This window comes from Boleophthalmus pectinirostris, unplaced genomic scaffold (assembly GCF_026225935.1).
Source record: "Boleophthalmus pectinirostris isolate CB_2022bp ecotype Guang Dong unplaced genomic scaffold, ASM2622593v1 HiC_scaffold_18, whole genome shotgun sequence".
NCBI lineage: Eukaryota > Metazoa > Chordata > Actinopteri > Gobiiformes > Gobiidae > Boleophthalmus > Boleophthalmus pectinirostris.
The window spans coordinates 19727437-19752560 of NW_026571133.1; the positions used below are offsets into that span (position 1 = coordinate 19727437).

The window sequence follows — 25124 nt, forward strand, 5'->3', positions numbered from 1 at the left end:
GTAAAACTTACAATTTGTGAAAAGATGTGTTTGAAAAGTTTCGTTTAATATTTAGTTAAATGTTTAAAGGGGAAGGTGACGTTCAACTTTAGACTTATTGGCTGAAGCTCAGCTCTGTTTGTTTTTTGTCCCCACAGTTTGCTCTAGTCTGCAATTTGTTCAATTTCCTGTAGATGGCAGTAACTTATAAAGTAAAGAAAGAAATATCAGACCTCCAGTTTAACAAGAAGGCTATTTTCAAAAGACAATGCTTAAAGGTCCTATATTACACAAAACTGACTCTTGAGAGCTTTAAGCCATGTTATAATGCAGCTGCCTACTCAAAAACATACTGGAGTACCTGGGGTTGTGTTTTGTTGAGTTCACACATGAGTAATCCTTTATTAACCCTGTCTACATCTCCAAAGCTCAGATGTTCTGTTCCACCTCATGATTTAATGAAGTACTAGTTTTCAAGTTAATACAGCTACCTTATTTCTTTTATTCAGTAGAGATTGGCAATTCCAGGGCTGAAATTATCCAAATAATTCTAGTGAAGATGTATGGAGTTTAAAACAACAGTGGAGCAGTGGCTTTCCTGTATTACAACATGACATCACAAAGTAGAACAGACTGTTTGCCTTTGAGAAAAAAAAAGCAAAAAAAGCAGTGTTTGTGTGTTGATCATGTGTGAATGAAACAAAACACAACTCCAGGTATGTTTTTGATGAGGAAACAACATTATAATGAATGAAAAACTAGTGTAAGATGGGCTCTTTAAGTTGACATGTTCACATGTGCCTCTCTCAGTGAACCTCTAGGCTCACAGAACAGCCTGTGGAGAAAGGACAGTAACAGTCCTGCCATTTTCCTCCTGACCTTCTCACATCCAAGAGGGTCAGAGCAGTCAGGCCTGATCCAGGTCAATGATGTGATAGTTTCCATCTTTTGTTCAAGTGTTAACAGAATACAAAACTGTGTTATGGACTGTTAATTAATATACAGCCAGCTGAGGTCCTGTATCCAAGGAGCAGGTGTTGTGAACACCCTCAGTGCAGGCCCTGTTGTCACGTGTATTCTCTATGGGAGTACATGGAGCCTTACAAACACAGACCGATGCAGTATAGTAAAATAAAGTAAGATATAATAAGATGACATCACATGAAAAATGAATTTCACTGGGGACCCTGCATTTTAGTTAGCGATTATGACAATGACAGATCCAATGTTTAAGTCAACACTAAAATGTGTAACTGTGTAGATTTATAGATAGTTCTATAGATTCTTTCAATTGCTCTTATCCTATAAAGAGAGTGAGTTGGAATTGACGTCTAGTCATAACATGGGTGGCCTCTTTTATTACTTTTTGGAATTTTTGAATGCACATTCAGAATACTGAGTTATATAACTAGTGTTCTCTACATGAATTTGATTCATTCAAGTCAAAAAGCCCAGCCCCTCTGCTCCTAGTCTTCACCTCTACTCCTAAGCCCATTCACTTCTCCTTTCCTTCCCCCCTTATTAGTGTATTAGTTTATTCCTAGTCTGGCCAGTAGAGGGTGCCAAAAATACAGTTGAGCCGGTGGTGTCTGTTGCGCTCATTTCATGATTGGCCCAGGGGCGCAGGCAGGAAAACCAAACCCAGGGATGTGAAGGGAAAACACAGACACTACCGGTGAGGAAATCTACCTGCAAAGTTAGTTTTTCAGTATAGTTAAAGCAGTGAAAATGGTGTTAGGACCCAAAGAACACCATAGTGTAAAAATAATCTGTCAGTGAATATTCTGTTTAATTTAAGTAGTACAATGAGAAGCCTTTGTTAGATTGTAAATGCAATTGCCTGATTTATTTTTATTTAAGTTTTTAAAATGTTAGAAACAACATTGAATAATTTAGTGTATGTATGCTTGTTTGAGCTGTTGCTGTGATGGTCTTGTAATGGCTGATCAACTTTATTATCTGAAGGGGTGTCTCCAAATCAGATGAGGATGCTCAGTCAATGTAAGTCAGTCTAGAGTGACAGTGGAGATTTATGCTCTATATCAAGTGTATCTTTACTCTCCTGGAGTTATAGGGAATTTATTATTAAAAAAAAAAAAAAAAAAAAAAGAAAAAAAAGTGGCTTCTTATCTCAAGACTGAGAAACAAAGTTCTTTGTAAAAGACAATATACTTTGTTTGTATCGTCTGTTTGTTTAATATGACGTAAATAAAGTAAACAATCAAAGAATGTTATTTACATTTTATCAACATTATTTCAATTAGGAACATAATCAAGTATAAGTAAGTATAATAATATAATAAGAATTTCAAACTGTTAATATCATATAAAGAAGGTATCCTTGAGCTTAACAGACCCACCCCAGTGCAGTTTAGACCTGTGTATGATACTTGACCACTGCTTTAACACAGAGGCAGTTGCTAGGAGACACCTCCTCCCTGCCCAGAGGATGTGTGCATGTTGAGGTGTGTATGTGCTCAGTTCACACTGAAAATTCTCTCTGACATCTGGAAAAATGGGCCTTGAATGGAGCGAATGCTTTTGGTATTATTGTGTATTTTTGAAGTTGCATTGCAGCTTGTTGAAAGAATGCACCTGAAATACTGGATATGTGAAATTCTGTGATTAATTGTCTTAATAGTTTCCATATCTCTTTCATTTATTATTTGTGGTACCCACATATTAATATTAAAATATCAATGGAAACAATGAATGCTAAAACAACTAACAACTACTGCTTACCCATGATATCTCACATCAGTGTAACATTTTTACTGACCTTTCTTAGACCTTGGACAGCCAACAGCTCGAGCAATGACATTGTTTGTTATGTGCCCTGCTCAAGGATACAAGGACAATATGCACTGGTCAGAGAGGGATTGAACTGCCAATCTTCTGACTTGTCATCAAATCCTTTTTAACCTCTCTTTAACCTCCAGGTTCGATGCCCGGGTCACCTGGGCCTTTCTGTGTGCAGTTTGCCTGATCTTCCTGTGTCTGGGTGAGTTTTCTCCAGGCACTCTGGTTTCCCCCATCAACCCAAAATATGCACCATAGGTTAAATCCTCCAGCTAAGGTCCTGACCCGGCCTAGCAACAAGATCACTGAGATAGGTCCCCGGGCGCCCCATGTGCCACCCACATACAATTTCAATTAACTGAACTAATACTCTAATACCAAAGAACCCATTCAAACCTGCCATCCATTCTTTTACAGACCCTTTGTATGTTGTTCCTACCTTACAATAGTACAAGGTCAACAATAGTTTTTACAGTTTTCTAGCATACACTTTTCCTCAGTCTACCTGTACTAAGATTCAGTGTCTCATTCTATGTTTATCCATCTTTTGGGACACAGTGGGGCAGTTTTGCTGCCATAGTGTGGTTCATACACATTTAAAAACAATTAGAATAACACTGGTGGTTACTGTGGTGTCTTATAATGCTATTTTATAAATTTCTCTGAGTTCAAACTCAAAGGTATTTCTGCTGAACACCTATAATCCACAGTCTAGATCAAATAATGTCCAATGTAAAACAAGACCAACCATTGATCTGCCAGTTGCAATCTGTCTCTGATTTATTCCCACTATATTTCAGCACATACCTAGATAACAGTAGCCCCCACAAAGATTAGAGTATCACAGTTTATACAATATACACTGTTTATGAACACAACAGCAAAAACAGCAAACAAGCCAATTTCATCATATAGATTAAATCAAGACAGCTGCACAGCACAGATCCCACATAGTGTGTTCCCTGGAGATTGTGGATCACTGAATTTATTATTGAAATAAATATTGTGACATCACTTACTAAGATACTTCACAACCCACAGCCCTCCCTACTTCATCAGACTTTGTCATTATATTCTTTGTGGAAAACTTCACTTAGCACAGTCACAGTATTTAGAACAGTATTCTTGGAGTAGTATAAACACACTGGACATAAGTTACTCTGTCCAAAATAAAAACTTAATTTAGCTCTACTTAAAAAAAAAAAAAGGTCTTGTTATTGTCTTAAAAATGTTATTGTCTAAATTCCACACAATATCTTGCACTGATTTTGCAGTAAAGTAATACAAATTATATTGTACATTTAACTTGGAAATCAAATAGTATCCGTTAACATGCAGGACATCCAGATAAAACATGAATGAATGAACACACACTTTTAGAGCTCTCAGCACAAAGGGTGCTTAACTTTCAAACTGCCTGTATTGGCATACAAATACAAATTATTTTTATGGCACTTTTTGAATATTACACCCTAATAGATGAATAGGCCTTGGCTCTTGTCTATAGTCTTCCATAGTAAGTAGTTATGGTCTGGGATCAATAGCATCAAGTGCATGTGTGAAGTCTCCTCCCATAGCTCCACGTGATGGACTCCTGCCGTCTGTCTCTCTGTCCAGCTTCACTTGGTCTGTGTCAATACAGAAAATAAAGACCACAAACTGTGGAGCAGCAGACTTATGTGAGAGGCCAAGGCAATCAATATGATTCAGTGGTACTGTTGTGACAGGGAGACAAACACAAGACAAATACGAGACCTTATTTCGTCATCAGTAACTATAGCTACACAGAACCACAAACAAATAAACTGTTGTGGTGACACCATGTTATTAATGGGTTCTTCCAGTCATTAGCATTTCAGGAAATATCTTTATCTTCTTTCATTTTGTATTTGTCTGGTAGAGTCACAACAAATCATCTTTTTGTTAAGGAATTGGGAAACTAAAGGAGTGAGTAAGTAAACATTGTTTGATAGCTGGTCTTCCATCTCCTCTCGTCTCTCCATTTATCTATTCAAGGTCAAGGTCCACTTTGTCAGGAGCAGTGGGCATCACAGTGCTCAAACCTCATTTTGCACCAAATCCTATTTACAGTGTACATCCAAATATTAGAGAAATAAAAGACTTTCCTAAGTGAACATCTTGTTCTTGTTAATCTGTTCCACACACCTTCATTCTCTTTCTCTCTCGATTGCTGTGTACGATTACAGCACAGCTTCAGTGTAGAGACAAACCCTGCATTGATGTTCCTCTTGGCTTCAGCAGTTGACCTTTGCTTCCACATGTAGTCTTTGGTTGCTAATGAGTAACAATTGCAGTCTCTTCCCAAACCTGTATGTCTTTTTTATTCAGGTTTGTATTTATCTTTTCTTTTTTTTTAAGTAACCAGAATGCCTTATTGTTTTTGTTGTTGTTGTTGTTGTTTGTTTGCTTGTCTGTTTATTTTTGTTTTTTTGTTTTTTTTTTTCTTCCATTTTGCAAAAAATATTACCCCAGTTCAGATGCATTTGTACTTATCTTTTGGTATTAAACTTCCTGTTTGAGAGGGAAATTGTGAAGTGGTTTCATATTTATGTTTATATATATATTCATATTTATGTATATATATTCATATTTGAACAGAAGAAATGGTCTGGTCTTTTGTTTGGAATACAGAGTTTACATGAGCTTACAAGAACAATACAAAATGGAAGGTGAATATGTCCTCAAAAGTGTACTTATATCTCTCTTGTATGCATTGCATTTTTCTCAACCATTAATATTCATTATCATGCACAGTAAAAACTGTGTGTTTAATATTTGCTACTTTTTACAAATTTCATGAACCAAAAATTTTCATCTGGTCCCCTTATCTTTTGTTCCTGTGCCTGTGTCATGTGGATCTATCACGAGGCAGACATCTTTGGGACAGTGGGGCCAGCACTGGCAGATGACTGATGCAGAGAGTCCCAGACAGGGATCGGAGCTCTTTGTCTCTGTCACATTCTGGCACAAACTGCAGAGATAGGAAAAATCACATTCTAAAAGAAAACTACTAGCAACTTTAGACAGCTCACAAACAAGCATTTACAAAATTAACTGTGTTTAATAAAATAAAATATATAATAACAGACAAAAACATAAAAATATATATATATATATATATATATATATATATATATATATATATATATATATATATATATATATATATACAGTCCCTGACAAAAGTCTTGTCGCTTATCCATTTTGTAGAAACAAAAGCTTATAACCTGACTTTAAATTAATCGATTGGTTTTAGAAATGTCTCATATGAAAGCTAAAACCCTCCCAAATTATGCTCAATAAACTAAAATAAATTTGTTTCACTGAAAAAAGATTGATCATTTAATGAACACAGAAAGGTCAGATTTTGGCAAGACAAAAGTTTTGTCGCCTACAGAAAATTGAACAAATAATTTACTTCAAATACAAAAATATGTTGCATAACGTCAGTGAATGAAGTAGTGGTGCTGTGAGATCCATATTTAATATCTTGTATGACTTCCATGAGCTTCAAGGACTACATCCATGTGGTTCGACAATGATTCATACAATTTGTTGATGAAGTCATCAGGAATAGCAAAGAAAGCATCTTACATGCCTCCCAGAGTTCATCAAGATTCTTTGGTTTTGCCTTCCATGCTTCCTCTTTCATTCTACCCCAGACATGCTCAATGATGTTCATGTCTGGTGACTGGGCTGGCCACTCCTGGACCACCTTGATCTTCTTCGCTTTGAGAAACTTTGATATTGAGATAGAATTATGCGATGGAGCACCATCCTGCTGCAAAATTTGAACCCTTTTATGGTTGGGAATGTAAGCGGTAGCTAATACTTCTTGATATTTTAGGCTATTGATATTGCCTTCCACCCTGCAAATGTCTCGCACACCCCCATACTGGATGGAACCCCAGACCAGGATTTTTCCGCCACCAAACTTAACTGTTTTCTGGGTGAATCTTGGATCCATGTAGGCTCCAGTAGGTCTCCTGCAATATTTGTGGCAGCTGTGATGTAATTCAACCGAGGATTCATCTGAGAAATCCACCTTCTGCCACTTTTCCAGTGTCCATCCTTTTAGCAGGCTGTGGGCCTTGCAAATGCCACACAGTTTTTTAATTGCCTTTTGTTTAGTGCTGGTTTCTGTGCACTGATTCGACCATGGAGGCCATTTCGAGACAGAATTCTACAAACTGTTGTGGTTGACACAGGGACTTGAGGTGACCAGGCCTGGTGGAGTCTGCTGCAGTGGAAAAGGGGTTGGCCGTGGATTTTCGAATCAACAAACGGTCCTCCCGAGCAGTTGTCTGTCGTCTGCCGGACCTGGGCTTGTCAAAAACATCTCCAGTCATTTCAGATCTTTTTCTTATTCTTTGTACTTGACGCTGAGACACATTGAAGGTGTCAGCCACCTCAGCAGTGGATCTGGTCTTCAGCCTCTTGATAATTAATGCTTTGGTCTCAGGGTGGATCTTAGGCATGTTGTCAGAGGTCAAGTTGCAGTTGATGTGAAGGTCTGGTGTGCTGGGGTTCTTTTTATACACACCCACTAACTGATTGATCAGTAACTGATCACAGGTGAGGCTGTAATCTAGGATTGGGTGCATCATATGACAAGGCGACAAGACTTTTGTCTTGCCAAAATCTGACCTTTCTGTGTTCATTAAATGATCAATCTTTTCTTCAGTGAAGCAAATTTATTTTAGTATATTGATCATAATTTGGGAGGGTTTTAGCTTTCATATGAGACATTTCTAAAACCAATCGATTAATTTAAAGTCAGGTTATAAGCTTTTGTTTCTACAAAATGGATAAGCGACAAGACTTTTGTCAGGGACTGTATATATATATATATATATATATATATATATATATATATATATATATATATAGTGAGTAACCTATTATTTCTGAACCATTTTGCTGAAGTTTAAGGTCATGTACACTTGCATGGCAAATCCAGAATGATATCTTTCTCAATTTTTTTAATACAGTTTGATATCAGTCTGGTCCCCATGCCCTCCAATGCATCTCAAGCCCAGTCAGTCAAGCATGATCATGCTCATCATCATCAGATTTGTCTTTTTTCAGTGACACATGAGAAAGGAAGCAGCTCATTGGTCGCTTATGATTTATAAATACAATCAAATGTGTCCCTCCTTGTTATCATGCTGTACTCCAGAAAAGATCCTGATCTCTGTGAGGGGAAGACAACAGGACCTTGCATTTCCCTGAATCCACATGGCAATCACACCCATCTGAAAACATGGAGATTCAGCGGTGACTAGACTCACGTCTTTGTAAAGTACTGAAGAAGAGTCTGGATCCAAGGCAACATATAAGCACAAATAGTTGTGGATAATGGTGGTATGGATGATAATTAAATAGAAGAACCTTGAAGACTTGTGTGTTCTACTTGGAAAAAAAAATAAATTAGGTGATTTTTCAAACCCAAGGGGCTGTGTGCTTCTGCATTAAAGTTTGCAAGGTATAATGTGCTTCATAGAAAAATTTATTTGTGATTATGACTTGATACCTTTTTTCACAACATCCAGCCCCCTTAAAATGGTTTTCATACATTGGCAAAAACTTACAATGTTTTCTCTAAATATTTAATTATACCACATAGCCATGAGTCCATTGATAAACTTGAGAGATTCTATTTTTGCTGTGAGTGCATCTCAAAGGGGAAATAGAATCTGCACCAGTCTAAATAACCAGTCTGATGCCATTTGCTGGTTTCTGGTCTCTTGGGATGCTCTGTGTATCCTGCTCCTGCCTCTCTTTGAATTATTTATATACACTGTCTATGGAGTTTTCTTTAGGACCAAGTAAAACCCAGCACCTTTAAAATCTAAATATATGGGGATACTGAAACTTGCACTGGTGTTTAGGTTAAGTAAATGACACACAAATAAATAAAACTAATAACTATTGGTTGTATTTGTTTAATCCGGGGTCACCACTGCAAAATACTGCATATGCATCATAATATACTTCATTATATACTTCAAAATACTCCATAACTAAGTCTTCATATTATTGTGTGTTTATTCTATAGTGAGTAGATGTCCAGACCTTCTCCATTTATCCATCTTACGAACTTAAGGACAAAGAACACAGGTTTGTTGTGGCCGTATGTTTTGCCTTATGTATATTTGTCCATTGCTGTGTTGTAGTCTCCCTTGGGATCTGACAGGTGGTTCATCACAGTCCTGTTGCATTGACATCTCTGCAGGTCACAATACAAGGCTCTCTGACGGTGCCCTCATAAAACCTTTATGGAAGAGCATCAGTCAGGAGCTGTCAGAAAGTCCACAGACCTTCAGGGAAAGCCTATGTCTGTGGTATGAACTGTGGTCCTGTTAGGGTTGAGCAACTACATTCATTGTATCATCTACAAAAGATTTTGTTGTATTTAGGGGTTAGGAAACATACAAATTTCACATAGAAATGACCCACACTCAGGACCTTGTCCCAGTGCTGCTCAAAAAGTAAAAAGACCTGATGTAACAGAGAAAGGTAACTCAAACTGCAACACAAATGTTCCCCTCCAGTACAATGGCTGTCATGCTGAAAATGTTGACAAAGAAATCTACTGACTACATAATATCATAAAATAGACTTTCATATACCATAGCCTTGGTGAGTTTGCTGTGTGTCCAAGCAGCAGCAGTGTGCACTCTGACTGTGCAGAGTGTGACCTGAGTATGACTCATGTTTGTGAGGACACCATCTGTGTCTTTACGCCTTTGCATCCTCTATTTCTGAAACCTACGACACAGATATGAAGATGCAGGGCTTATGTAGATTACTGATGGTCCAGAGATGACAGGATGGGGCAGTGTGCAGGAAGTGGATGGGTTGAGGTGGAGCTCTTACCTCTGGATGATAGTGTTTGTATTTGGACTGTGCACTTGTTTGACCAGGATCACTGAGAGCATGTGAGGCATGAGGAAGCAGCACCTACCGGCTTCATTAGCAGCTGTCTGTCAGATAGGCCCACACACCGCTGGATGGTTGCTTGGCAACTGGGACCTTTCTTGGCCAATCAGGGCCGGATACAGGAGCTCTCTCCTTGACATATGAAAGAGACACAGCAAGTTCTCCTTTAACTCATTATGCTTCAGAACCATCCACTTCAGAGGTGAGCATGTAAAGTAAGTCACCAACTGCAGTGAGTTGCACTGCACTGAGATCTCCAACTTCTCCCACTACGCCTGAGGATCCTTTCACATTTATGTTTTTTGTTGTTGTTGTATTTTTTTTTTTTTTTTTTTATGTGAATCTGGACATCTTACATTACAATTTACAACAAGCACAGATGAAGCAATTTTTTAATTGGTAAAGTAAAACTTGTTCGATAGATGAACTGTTTTGTTTGTTTGTATTTTACAATTTTGCAGTATCATAATCTCATTTACCCTTTAACACTTGGCTGTAAAATACATTTCATTTATAATATTATCGTATTTACACTGGAATTTCCGAAATAGTAAATATGTATTATACAGCTGGAGAAAAGCATTCACAAGTGTCAACTTCTTACTCAGATTTAGCCCATTTTAATAATTTTACTGTTTAGCTTTCAAAGGAAACTCTCAGACAGGGCTCATTGTGTTATCACAGTATATCAGGCAGCAAGAGGTTGGCATCCACATAAGGCCTTAAAACAGAGGTTCTAGACAGTCGTAAAGATAGCAAGCTTCAGGCAGCCCAGGATCTATGCACGCCTCCTGATATATGGTGATGTGCTTTGTGAATAACTTGGGGAAGGGAACCAGCATTTGAAAGAAGACCACAATGGATCTGGCATATTCTAAGAAAGACAGAGTGATGGTCTTTGGGACAAGGAGGGCTTGAAGAAGACATGATAACAGATGTAGGAAATGTCAGGCTTGATAATGCACAGTGCCTTTGATCTGGTACAAGCGACCTGGTGAATCAGGGCACTGTGCCAGCCAAAGCGCCCACATGTCTACCTCTCTACTGTTGATCACAGCCCTATCAAGCTGTCTCCTAATACATATGGCTGTTTATATTACCATCTAATCAGAGATAAAGTCCAGCCATAATTAAAATCTCACAGACCAATAGACATGACAACAGAAATGGAGAGAGCTGGCTTCATTTAGCACGTTTAGAGTGTAAAACTATGATGAGGAGGACAAACTGAGCAGCATAAGCATCACAGACAACTGATCTTTTTATAGATGTCTTTTAATAGCATCCTTGCCATGTCTGGCACTTTGATCATTACCTTTAACCACTATCTATTTTAGCACAAGACTTAAGCACTCCAGACAGAGCAGTTACACAAGCATGGTACAAATATGGCTCAGGAAAAATAAAATAATGAATCTGATTAACTAAGAAGCATGAACATGATTATTATACTATTCAATTGGTTGTTTCATATGCAAGAAAAGTTTCAAAGTTTTCATTTATCCTATCTAAGAAACATGCTTAAGTCGTATGTTGTGGAGAAATTTATAGTGTGAACAGTAGAAATAAAATGGCAGATGTTATCCATGATATGGTAAAGTTTCTATTTTCATTGTCTATTCAATATTTTCACTTTTTCAGACATTCAAAAGCAGTGCTGCCTTTGGTTTAGGTCATTTATCAGACTAGTGGAAAAGAACTAAGAGACCTTAACTGGGGCTGCTACAGAGAGGAACACCTGAGAGCATTCCCAGGTGGGGCAAAGTGTCACTGAAACACAGAAAACCACACGGACCACTAAACTAAAATATTATGCAGGCTAATTAAATATGTGAGGTGGTGATATGCGCTGGCAAGATAAACTCCAAGATGGATGTTCTTCCAAACGTTAAGATTAGTAAAGTCCCGAGTGAAGAAAACAAGCTATATCGCGATCAACATAATGAAAAGTCACTGCTTTACCAATTGGTCTATAGGAAATATACAAGAGACGCTTTTAATAGTTTCAGCACCATGGACAGAGACATGTGTGCCCTCTCCACTAGCCACAATGCACAATGACATACGTGTACGAGACAAAGGTAAAAGGATTTGGTTGACGTTCTACAAATAAAGAAACATTATTATTATTATTATTATTATTATTATTATTATTATTATTATTATTATTATTACGCAAAAAGTAACATCCATATTTTCTAGGTGGGTAGTGGAATTTTGCGCATATCTATAGGTGCTCGCTGCACACACGCTACTGTAACATGGTCGTGGTTCGTACTAATGAATGAAAAATCATGACCTTCCCATTTTCCAAACCAAAGGTGAATTCACAGGGAGTTTACATGTTGGACGTCATATGTTATTTGTATGCTCCCTGTACATATATTTAACTCAGCAAGATACATTTACAATCACATTAGCGCCACCAAATGCTAATCATAATATGTATGTTATTAGCCTCTTGTGTGCGTCTTATAAGGCATTATAGAGACATAATCTTTATATTTCCCGTGGTCTTCTCCAAGAGAGGAAAGAATTGCACAACTGCAACTTTAAGAGTCCACACGCCTCCCCTCCGTCATCTCGTACAATGGTCTTTACCAGCTCCGCTTATCACAGCACAATTTGGAACATGCGATAATATTTTACCCGGTGTGTGTGCGTGCGTGTGCGTGTAGCCCCGGAAATCCAATGTCATTGACTCGACGCGGCTAATTTAGCGTACATTGAGGGTTTTTTCTGTCTTTTTGACCATGCCAGCGGTTTGGATTGGCCGCTGCTCTCGGATCGGATTCTCGGCGTCGCTGCTCCTTTGCACTGAGACCTCCTAGGATTGTTCGCTTGATGGTATAGCTCGTACAGACACTGCAGTTGTCATTGATCCGCTGCCAGAGCCACGACTGAAGGAATAGAAAGTGAGTATGCACACTGTTGCCTCCGGTATCGAAATGACCTACATTGCCCTTATGCCTTTAGGCTCAAGGTGAATTTCTACCCCGTGCCCTCTTCACATCCTCAACCCTTGAACCAGACGCTTGGGTTAGCTTGGCGGGGTTTTGGTAATTGAAGTGGGCGCACGTAAAAACGGCTTCATTTGGTTGACATTGTAGTATTGTGCACACAAAATCATACCGAAAAAAAAAAACCCACCGGCTGTCATAGTGAAATCAAAGGGGGGTGGGATGCAGACGGACTAGAGAGGCATGGCATGATGTAATGCACTTGAGACAATAGCCAAGGATTCTCCTCAATTATCATTTCAGAGGAACGCGCTGGAGACGGGTGTGCGTTCAAGACACAGCCGCAGCAGTCAGACCACTGCTGCCTTCCAGTGTGGGTGTATGTGAGCCTAATAGCGTTAAAATGAGGAGTTGTCATGGGGAAACCAGTTGCCCCTTCTATAAACAATATTATTACAGGCAGTTATGCAGATGTAATGGGGGAGACAGTGTGACAGGTGCCCAGTCAGTGTCATCCATCTGCTATTGTAAAAGCTAAATTACGGGGATATAAGATGGACAAAATGAAAGGCTAATTGAGACGTTGGCTTGCAAGAGAGGTTAATAGCTCTTGGGGAAGCAATGACTTTATTATGAAGATAAATTAAAATTGACAGTAAGAAAATATTTTCTGCAGAGATGGTAGCCCAATGATGCAGGGGCACCTTTAGAGAAGAAGAGCTACCTGTAGCAGCAGTGTAGTTCAATATAACAGTTTAGACAAAGGCATTTTGCACCTTGGCCTTAAAAATAATTGTGATAATATAGTATATATATTAATATTTTACTGTATTGCTAAAATCCTGAACAGAATTTGGATTTGTTAGGGTTTATTGCTTTTTGTTAATCTCAATCAATGTTCTTATTCAATTCCTATCGATTGATGGTTCCTGTGACCTTGCTGTGGGGGACTGTGGTTGATGTTAAAGCGGTTCTTTCATGTGCACATACACAGACTTATTTTCAGATGAACTCACAACCGATGACCACACACTGGCTCACATCATGCCTGGCCCCTCCTTCTTCTGCTGCCACAGATGCTCACAGCAGCACCACATAAATGCACTCACACACACATTATGAAAAGGGACTTGATGCACAGGCTTTCTGGAGCACTAATGGACGCTGGCGTGAGAAAACCATACACTAGACCTTCCATTCAGTACATGAGACTTTCTTGGTTTCATCTTGTTGCAGTATCAATGAAAAGAGCAAACCCACTATGATATACTCCAACATTTTGTGGTGGAGGTTCCACCATCTACATGCCTACTGCTTTCTTTGGAATGTTCTAGCATTATCTATCTCCTTCAAGACTAGCAGATAATATCATTATGCCAATTAACCAAGTTACTGGTCAGACCTGTAGAGAGACATTATCGCTCACTGTCTGAATGCATGCTTTTTTAAAGGTATTTTTAGCAATTTAGCAATAAAAATTCCAAAGCATTAACAATAACAGCAGAATAACATCCATTGAAAAGTTACACAGTGCACATTAAACACTAATTGAACTATACCATTTATTCAGTTGCTATACTCATTATGACATTCAGGTTAGGACTTTTCACACAGCAGAAGCCTGGAGTTGTGAGATTAAGATGAACAGTTGGGGATCAGGGATCTTTTAGGACACCAGAACTACCATTCAATGGCATCAGAAGTTTGTGGGACAGGAGCACATATGAATGAGATTTGTGTGTAGTAGCAGTACATTATTCCATCTGGTCTACTCCATTCAGAAAAACAAAACAAAAACAAAACAAAAAAACGCTGTGTCACGCTTTACCACCTGTCAGTTTGATGTAGATCCTAGTGTGCAAAGAGCTGTTGTTTCCATTATGATTTAAGTGTAGTCTGTAGATGCACTCAGCTACATGTCAAGACATCAAACCTAGACATTATTTAAAAGGCTGTATAGTTGGCTACCTGGGCCATTACTCTATTCTTCTTGTAGTATTAAAGTATTAAGTATTAAAACTATTAACAACCTTACGCATGTTGTTCTGCCAACCTATGCTAACCTATGTGTAATGTGTAGTGTAGATTTCTATGGACAGCAATAATGATAGACCTTATATAAAACAGTAGATTCATAATGAGCTTTTCATTTAAAGGTCTTATATGCAACATTTACTCTTGTGAGCTTTAAGCCATGTTATAACTTTGTTACCTCATCAAAAACACACCTGGAGTTGTGTTTTATTTCATTCACACATGTTTGAGTAACTCTTCATTATTAGTCTATCTACATCTCCAAAGCTCAAAATGCTCTTTCCTTCTTGTCATCCACCTCGAAATTATTCTAGTGAAGGCGTATGGAGTTTGAGAGTACTCTCTGTTTGAGAGTACTGTACTCAGCCTAAATGTGCAGACTTTGTGTGTTAAACACATGAATGAAACAAAACACAACTCCAGGTTTATTTTAAGGAGGAAACAACATTATAGCATAGATCTGAAATTAGCGTAATATGGGACTTTATTACACATTTGACAAACCCAATAAACTTACAAATCTCATGCTTGCAATAAGAAAAAGCTTTAAACATGCCATTAAATGTGTTGTGTGTCTTTAAAAGCCACTCAACAAGCACAGCTTATCTCCAAAGGCACAGTGTTGTACTCTGTGCTCTGCCTGCTCCACACTTTTCTGGTGCTGCAGATTTTTGATGTTTCCAGGTGGAGAATCGTGCTGAATATGCCCCTTACGCATGCCACAAACTGCTCAAGTGTGCGCTGACGTTTTGTTTGGTTGGCTGGTTCTTATCTCTTTCTGCTAATGACATGAGAGACATTGAGTGAATTGTATTAGCATTAGAAAGAACATTGTAAAATTAAAATTTTAAAACAGACGAGTCTTATTCACGATTTTCCTTATTTATACGAATTAGCCTTGAATTAGTCTTGGTTTTGCCTCTGTGAAGCTTTTGAGTTTTAGTTTTAAGTTTGACAAATGCATTATTACATATTACATTTTTTTATTGTAACTGAGATTACTTTGTGAGGGAAAAAAAGTATATTCAAATATTATGTTGCTATTATTTCCAATATTGTGCAGCCCTAATCAGCATGCACTTAAATTATTTGACAGATATACTCTTCATCATGAGATTAGCATGCTGAATATCTTTCCTGTCATATTTATTGTTATTTATTGAAAAACAGAAACTTTTGGGGGTTTCCTTAGGCTCTAATTATGAACTGAAAAAGTTGGTTCCAGTATTGAATTGGGGAAATGTACGGGTATTTATAATCGGTATTCATTGGATGCAGCTAGACAACAGTAAAAGTCAAGTGTCTGTGAATAAGCTCATGAGGCAGAAAAAGGCAGGATTTTCTCTACTGATTAGGGAAACTTTCACTTCTTTAGCTGAATAATTTATTGATTGGCATATGGCATGGGGAGAAAAGCCCAATGATCCCTGCTTGTCTGCATCTGTGGCCCTGTGTTTAACTGAGCATCTCTTGCACTGGTGTTAGCATAATTTCATCTTCACATTTAACATCACAACCAGCTGCACTACATTCTGTTGTTTAGGAAATAATATTCTTATTTAGATGGATACTGGTTTTGTTTTGACAGAAAATGGTTATGTGCACAGATTCATTTTATGGCTGAAGTAGAATGTGTTTGGTGGGGTTCAGAGTTCCCTTTATTGCTATGTTGTTGCATAAAAGCATTATTTTGCTTTTTCGCTTGATCTATTGGTCTTTGGTGTAGTACACGGTTGTAAATGCGTGGTGCATTTTGGTCTCCTGTGTAAGGTGATCTGAAATAAATGACAGAAACAACATTCAAAACCCTGAAACTGAAAAAAGGCATTTTTTTAGAAATATAGTTTTTTATCCAGCGAGCTTTCCTTTGTACGCATCCTTACAATTGATCTAGTGGGGTCAAACGGCCAGTTCCTTGTTAGAATGCTTCCCTGATCCTCGATTCTGTGGATAAGCCTTTTCTCCAGGCTAACATAGTCTTGTGACATAAGCATGTGTTGATCCAGGCTGCAGGCTGCCGGCCCGGTCTCTCAGGTCTAAATGGCAGCGGATGGAGGCTGAATGCTGAATGGGGGGAGTCTGGCCAAATGCCTGGGCACGATATGGGAGACCCCAGAGCACCGCCAGTACACGCTGTGACTCACAGACCTGCCATTATACCACAGAGTCTGCCTATGGGGAATGTCTATGTCCAGGGTCAGATATTCCAATATGGATGGGTAAAAGCTAGCACACTCACCTCTTTGTAAGGGGCTGATTTTCCAACATCAATGGATATGATGGTGACATGGAATTTCAATTATTATCATTTAGGCTTTTATTTAAATTTTTTAAAATTTTTATTTTAACAATTTATTTTGTTGAAAAAATCATTTTATATATATATGTATATATATATATATATATATATATATATATATATATATATATATATATATATATATATATATATATATATATATATATATATATATATGTATATATATATATATAGAGAGAGAGAGAGAGAGAGATGTGTATAAAAATATAAATACAAACAAATAATAACACACACACACATTTTCTATATACACATCCTCAATACTAATTATTTTTGCAGTGGTTGTCTAAGCCTCAATCTCAATGACAGTGGTTAGGATGACTGGATGACTCTCACTCCTAGACTCTTGCTGCTCTACTCGGGAGACTAGGTAGTATGTCTCCACATAACCTCTATGTATAGTATAAATACGGTGTATTATGCAACTGGATCTGGGCCGGCCCATTAACCAGCACAAGCGTGAAATGTAGGGCAGAACGGCCAGCCTCCAAGACGTCTCTGCAGCTTTGAAATGCTGGGTAATGCAGCAGCCGCGGCGGTCATTAGCTCTGTCACCAGTGTTCACATAATACAAACAATAATAATGCTATCGCCACAGCACATGAGTAAGCTTATTATAGATAGACTGATTCACAGGCTCTTTTTTATACTATACTACGCTGTATATGCAGTACAGTGACATATTTTATAGTCGTTGACTGTTGGTAAAAGCTGTGTAAAAGTGATAACGTTATGATACTAAAGCAAAAGCAGTAGTGTTTGTAGTGTCAGGGAGGCATTTTGCCAAGGATTCATCTTGCAAAGCTGATTCAGTTTTAGAATAAGGACAACAGCAATAATACAAATGCTTATAATGAACATTCCATATTTGAAGGGTTGTTCACAAGTTTACTCTGATATGTATAAATTGTCACTAGACCCTCCTTTCTAAACACATGCATTTGATTTGCTTTGTTTCCTTCCTTTCAGAGCCAAGATGATGTGTGAGGTGATGCCCACCATCAGTGAGGACACTGCCCTGAGCCAGCGCGGCTCTCAGAGCAGTGCGTCTGATCCGGACTCTCACTTTGAACAGCTGATGGTCAACATGCTGGACGAGAGGGACCGGCTGCTGGACACTCTGAGAGAGACACAGGAGAGTCTGGGCCTCGCTCAGCAGCACCTGCAGGATGTTATGTATGACAGGGACTCCCTGCAGCGCCAGCTCAGCTCGGCCCTGCCACAGGTAATACACACCTACCACAGCAAGAACTGATGAAATGACGATCGGGGTGTGACTGCTTTTGTGCCCTACTTCTGAGCTTTATAACATTCAACAACTCCAACAACAAAGTGTCATACATTTTTTACTTATTTATTTAGTTTAGTCTATTATCTACATCACATTGTTCACATAACCTTCAGCATGTTTTAGTTTTTTTCTTGTATACAAATTATACATAGAATTGTGTATATTAAGTCACATCATAAAAGCTGTATACGGAGCACTTCTTCAAGATTTAGATGAACAACAAAGTGAATGCATTCTTTATTTAACTCTATATCATTATTTAGTTGCTTTTCAATAATACAGATAATAATGTGAGATACACAAATGAAACGGTGTGTGGATAATAGAAGCCTTCTGCAGTGTAATTTCTACTGTAAATGGAGATTAGCACTTTCTGAAAGTGTGTCAGTAATTCTAATCACATGCTCTGTTTCCAGAAGACTCTGGAGGTTTGCTGTGGAGACTAAAGACTTTGTAGGCAACACACTGTGTTCTATTAGCCATGGTGTGATCTCACATTCAAACTTTAATCAAGCTCTGCTGCTAATCATAAAATCTGTATTTTTTCAATAAGACATTTTCATTTAGATTGTTTTGGATTGCAGTTGTAGTCATACACACAGCAGTGAAATGGCACAGCTCTGCTGCAAAGTGAACAGCTATCGTATGTATGCTAATAGTATGTACTATTTGAACATAAGCATTGGTACTTTGGGTATGTGCTTTGTATTGCCTGCAGAAGGCTAGAACTTTCTTGGAATGTTACTGTGTTTAGTGAGAAGACTAAATGACAAACAAGAGGCTTGATCATATACACCTTTTGCGTAATTTTGCGAACAATTTAGAAATTCAGCTTTTCTGTGCTGTGTATTTAGATAAATCGGTAAGTGGATTCTTGATATAAAGAGCCTTAAGTGTCCAGTGATGGAAAAGGCCCATATAAATATACATAGGGTGTAATGGACTGTAGGGGTTACATAGCATATTATGTGAGGACTTGGGGTAATTTCTCATTTTTTTATTGTAGACAATGAAATTGAAACATCAAATGGTTAGACTTACACAGTGGATATTTAAACACATACTTACAGCAGAATATATGTGAATTTAAAGATAGAATCAAAGAGCGTGTCAGGGATAAAAGATAAGTCAGTGATTGTTGAATATTGCCTGAACACTCTCACAGTGTCTCTGTGTGAAGAAAAGGCAGCCTGTGGGCTCCAGGAGCAGTCATCCAGTCAGCTGGTCCTCTGCACCAGAGCAGCACATGATTCTCCATCATTACCATTATTGTCTGTGCTCCAGTTCACACTAACTGCAGGCTACAGGCCAGTTTGTGTGTCAATGAGGAGGAAAAGAGGAAGGAAGCAAGCTTATCTGACACGGCAAAAAAGAACTGTCCGTCACCTGGGCCTGTCACTCTTCATTACGCCAAACCTCACACAAATAGACTGAAACATTAGTCATAATGTTGAAAAAAACAATTGTTGTACCTTGCATTAAATAAAATGCACGTATCCTTGAACTCTTTTAATCAGCCATTTTTATAGATAATTCATTCTCATAGTATTTATTATCAGTGCTACTGATGTAAAATGAAAATGCCTCAAAGCAACTTTGTACAGTCTCACCTTTTAGTAACCAATAGCACTGTGTCTTATTTGGCTGTCCCTTTGTTTCTTGTGTAGTTTTGTGTACTACACTGAATGACTTTTTTTTTGTGTGTGTTCACATCATGCCTGGAGTTTGTGTATTTGGCTGTTAAGTAAATTGGCAATTTTCAAACAGGGAACTGGTCTTTGGAAAGTGGAGAGGAGTCTAGTAAAGTGCAGTGGTTATGTGGAGACAGCTAAGGTGAGTAGACGAGTAGTGAGTGAATCTTGCGCAGATGTAATTATGTCTCTAATGAACAGCACAGTAGGGCACCTGAGTGCTGTAAATTCAGGAAGTTGTGGGAACTCTAGATCACTCTAACAAGGAGACAAGAGCTGGGCCTGGCAATCACATTCTTCACACTGGGTTCTTCTCATTATTGGCTGTTATTTAGACTAATAATTACTAATACTAGTATTTAGCCTAATAATACAGATTATAGTCATAAAAAAAACATGACAAAATTTACCATTTACCATTCACATACTTTTACAGTGATTTATCCCTTATTTTGTCATGTATTTTTAAAAAGTCATCCCCTGATGTATATGGATTTTTAAGGGAGGGGAAAGGGTTGGAGATTTTGCATCACTTATGTGGGCATGACTCAACCCCTGTGGCAAAAATGCAGAAAATCCTCAAATCTCAGTCCACAGCCCATCTCCACTTCCTTATTCAATCTGCTTCTGCCCCACTGGATTAAATGTCTGGTGCTTCTTGTGTGAGGTGCTTAAGGCCATATACTACTACACATTTTGTGTACTTTAAGTTTGTTATGAGGTATTTTAACTACACTTAAGAGTACCATTTTGTGCACTAATAAGCGCATACTGTATTGGTCCTGGAGAAGTTTCACAGATGTGGAAAATATGAAACTAAGTGTTAGCAGATAGGTCAAATGAGGTAATAATCACTACTAATCTTTGCCTCCTATCATACAGCTTTCGATCATCAATCTTTAATCCAATCTGAACAGGTTAATAAGAAAATACTCAATTGACATTTTGTTAGCATCCCAAAGAACTACAGAGACTATGACATCATCACTAATTGACATCTATAGCAGGACTGTGATGAACCAGCTGGTTTCTGTTAATGGATACCTTTTAGCTTCTCAATGATCTACTCCAGAGTCAGAAATAGAGCGTGATGTCACTGGCTTTGGTCAACTCCAGAAATCCTTCTACAATGACCACTGTGTAAAAGGCGCTCATATTACTCTATACATGATGCAGTCTTTGATTGACATTATATCTTCACATTATATTTACTCGTAAGGATGTCTCAATATCAAATTTTACTGTTACAATTACAGCTAGAATACACATTGCGGTTCAACTCTAACAAATGTCCCCATTGGGACATACTTATCTCTTAATGTAGCACCTACACACACCAAACTTTCCAGGCTTGTACTTCACAAGATTTTCCTGGACTGTACAGAAAAATGTGTCCAAATCCAAAAAATTTGACCAAAAAATTTGACTAAAAAAATTTGCCAAATTTGAAATTTTATGCCTTTAATTTCTAGTCAGATCTATTTTACGAAACTACTAAATAATTTTACTTTTTTCTTCTTAAGATTATATTTATTACTTAGTTCCTGTAGTGGTAAGTTTTGTCATTTTAAATAATGTGTATCTCTGTCTGCCTAAGCTTAATAAACTGAGTAAATTATTATTTTGCCCCAACCATAAGTTAAATATAATTACAAACCCTAAATGCAAAACATCTTACTGTAACACTGGATGTGCAGGAATCTAGTATAGCTTTAAAGCAGCTTATGCCACTGAACAACATAAATTATTTTTCTTCTTTGATTGTGACAATCTCAAAAAGAAGGTTAAATACTGAAGGACAAATATAACAGCTCTCTTCAGGACCCCACATAATAACATTCTCCAGTCTGTCTGATGGCATATTCCCATGGTTCTCTGCAGGAGGTCTTTAACTTACTGATGTGACTGAGGCATGATGCACAAAGATGCGTCTGCACAGACTGTTCAATGACGTGCAGCTTTGGTAAAAAGTTGGAAAGCCATGTTTTGTAGCATTGTAGCCATGGCAATGTGACTTCAATACGTTCATTTACTAAAGAAAACAAAGTCCTTAATTAAAATTAAACCATTTGATGGATATTAATAATTATTTTTTACTTATATATCTATGATGTGGCTGAATATTTTTAAATGTGTTTTATACTATGGAGGGTACTACTGTAATTAAGCCACAGTGTAAGAAGATAATATACTTTATTATTTGTCATAATTGGGGGTGTCAAGTTTATTTGTTTAAAGGGACAGTTAGGAATTTTGGCCATAGGACCTCATTTCCTAGTGAGTCAGAGTGTTGGAGATGTGTGGAGACCATTTTTAAAATATTCCATCCAGTTGTTGTATTTGCAGAGGTTGCTGGTGCTAGGCTAGCGCTTATGAATGGCCATAGTTAGCCTGCCACTAAAAACAGTCTTACCCACTCCACAAAGCACCCGAAGCAAATCTATTATTATTAAATAACACTAACCTTGCATCACATGAATTGTTGCATGTTGAGGGACTATTTTCTCATATATCAGTCCGCCGCTGCCAAGCTTTCTATCAGGAAATACAACTCACTGCTGCTGCCGCTGCTCAGACATAAATCCTTCAAATGCAAAGTTGGTTTTACTTCTAAAATTACTCTATCGACAGACATTTATGTCGATAGTCTGGTGTAATAATAGATTTGCTTCGGGTGCTTTGTGGAGTGGGTAAGACTGTTTTAATGGCCATTGGCATGTGCTAGCCTAGCACCAGCAACCTCTGCAAATACAAGGACTGGATGGAATATTTAAAAATTGTTTTTTGGGTTTTTTTATAGACACTATCATTGCTTCTGAATGTCACTTTTAAATCAAACAAATGAAGACAAATAAATGAATAAGTAAATATTGAAAGTAGATGATTTTCTGTAAAACTGACGAGACGAAATGTAAAAGAAGCCTATAAAAAGCCACATAAATCAGCGTTTTAAAATAAACCTTAATATGTGAAAATGACCCCTTTGAACTGTAATAAGCACATGTCCAAATCAGTACAGAGTGATGGGTTTGAGCTAGAGACACTGTGGTCTGCAGGTGGCACCACTTCATTTACGTGTTAAGTGTTAGTTAGCCGCTCTGGATTTGTTAACAGCATTGTGTGGCTTTCTGCTACTCTGTAATGATAGTGTGCATTTGTATGACAGGACCAGCACTCCCTCTTCTCCCACAGCTGTGAGTTTGAGAACGCAGTCAGTGTACTCATCCTCCCCCTTCCTCTGCTCACCACTCAGCATATAGCATCAGTATCTATGTCATGGAGTGTGACTACTCACAGATTTAGATCATCACCGGTAAATGATAATATGACAATTAGACATGTCTTATTTCTACTCAAGGTGTATTTATTCCAGAGTGATTTTATTTTATTTTTTCAATTCAGCATCCTGCTCTCTAGAAGTATACTACAATAAAAAATATTTCAAACTTGATTTTGAGACTAAAGAATAGGCTTGATACACCATTTAATTTTAATACCACAATGATATTCTTCCATATTTTCTTTAATGTAAACATGATTCATATAAAGATCAAATTAATTTAAATTTTAATTGTTCTGGAAAGGTAAATTTTTCTCCATTTTGTGTCACTTTTTTCAACATCTATACAAATTATATAGTATATAGTTTCATCACTATTGATTAGTATCTGATCTTTGAAACTTTTGACAGTCAGCTGTCAAGTAGATAGTATTGCTTTAAAGCATATCATTTTCCTAGTCACTGAAATGCTATTACTGATTACTGATATTACAATATTTAAACGTTTGGTAGAATTTGAGTTTGCAACATTTTTGGATTGCTTTGTAATAGAGTATGGACAGAGAGCACTTTATTATTCCTTATGTTCTTGGTGAATGAATTTCTTTTTGCCTCTTTCTGAAAATCCCACAGGAGAACAGTCACTTTAATCCTGTGTAGAGAGCAACTCTGTGCTGGTTTCGACTCCATCGTTTGGACTGCCTTCTTGCAGAAAATGAAATCATTCACACAGAGTGGGTGCATTACTCAGTGGCTGCCTCGCTGTATCAGTAAATGACGTCAGTGGATGTAACAATGAGGTGTTTGAGTGGGACTCCTGTCTCTGAGTCTGTGACAGTCGCTGCAGCAGCATGTGAGCATCACAGGTTTACTACTTTAAATAGGACACAAGCTCCAGGCCACTGTGATCTTAGTACACTACAAATCCTTATAAGTATCACTGTTTATCTAATATGAATATAAATTAGCAACAGACCTGGCTAATCTGCTCCCCTTGGCAGTTACACACTGCTAAATGACTAATGTAACTAGAATTAGCATTTTGATGACCAAGACACTTATGCTTGTTCATAATGCACATTACTTTGGCATACATATTGAATTACTACAGCTATTAAGAGAAAGTAGCAGTGTAAAGTCCCCTTAATTGACATTGAACCAAAAAGGTCATTTATTTATATAGTCTAGATCTCAGGCAATGTACACTGAGTACACATATCAAAAATATCTCCTTGGTTATGTAGTCTTATGAGGTGAATGTGTGAGATTTGGCAGTAATCATTTAAAAACTGAACAAAATAAACAGATATGAGAGAGCAGTCTAAATGACTAATTGTTTGTGTGCTTGTCAGTGAACATGTCTGAGTATGAGGCCGTTGCTATGACACATTTATCTGTCTGACATGCATGCACTATATTTAGACATCACATCATAGACAGAACTATTGGGCTAAATCATTACAAAACTAGCAAACTTAACAAACTTTGTCTTTGATGAGGAATGAATAAGCACAACCTGACTTATGTACGCTTATGAAGAATACATTCATATCCTACAGCATAGCCGTAGGCCTACATGTTTGACACTGGCAAAACTCTTTTGTATTTTATTTTTATGGCTTTTTGGGATTAATATTTTGGTGGTATGTAATATATATATATATATATATATATATATATATATATATATATATATATATATATATATATATATATATATATATATATATATATACACACACACACACACACACACATACTAATACATGTAGATTAACCAAGCAGAGAGATAGATAGAGAGAGAGAA

General features: G+C 37.5%; 1 protein-coding gene across 1 annotated transcript in view; it reads left to right on the forward strand.

The window, feature by feature from the left end:
• The first annotated feature begins 18031 nt into the window (after positions 1-18031).
• The window catches only part of ppfia2 (PTPRF interacting protein alpha 2), a 64556-nt gene continuing 57463 nt past the window's right edge, over positions 18032-25124 (forward strand). Inside the window, exon 1 of the mRNA XM_055153522.1 lies at positions 18032-18280. Coding sequence (XP_055009497.1) covers positions 18032-18280 — 249 coding nt within the window. The remainder of the gene's footprint in view (positions 18281-25124) is intronic.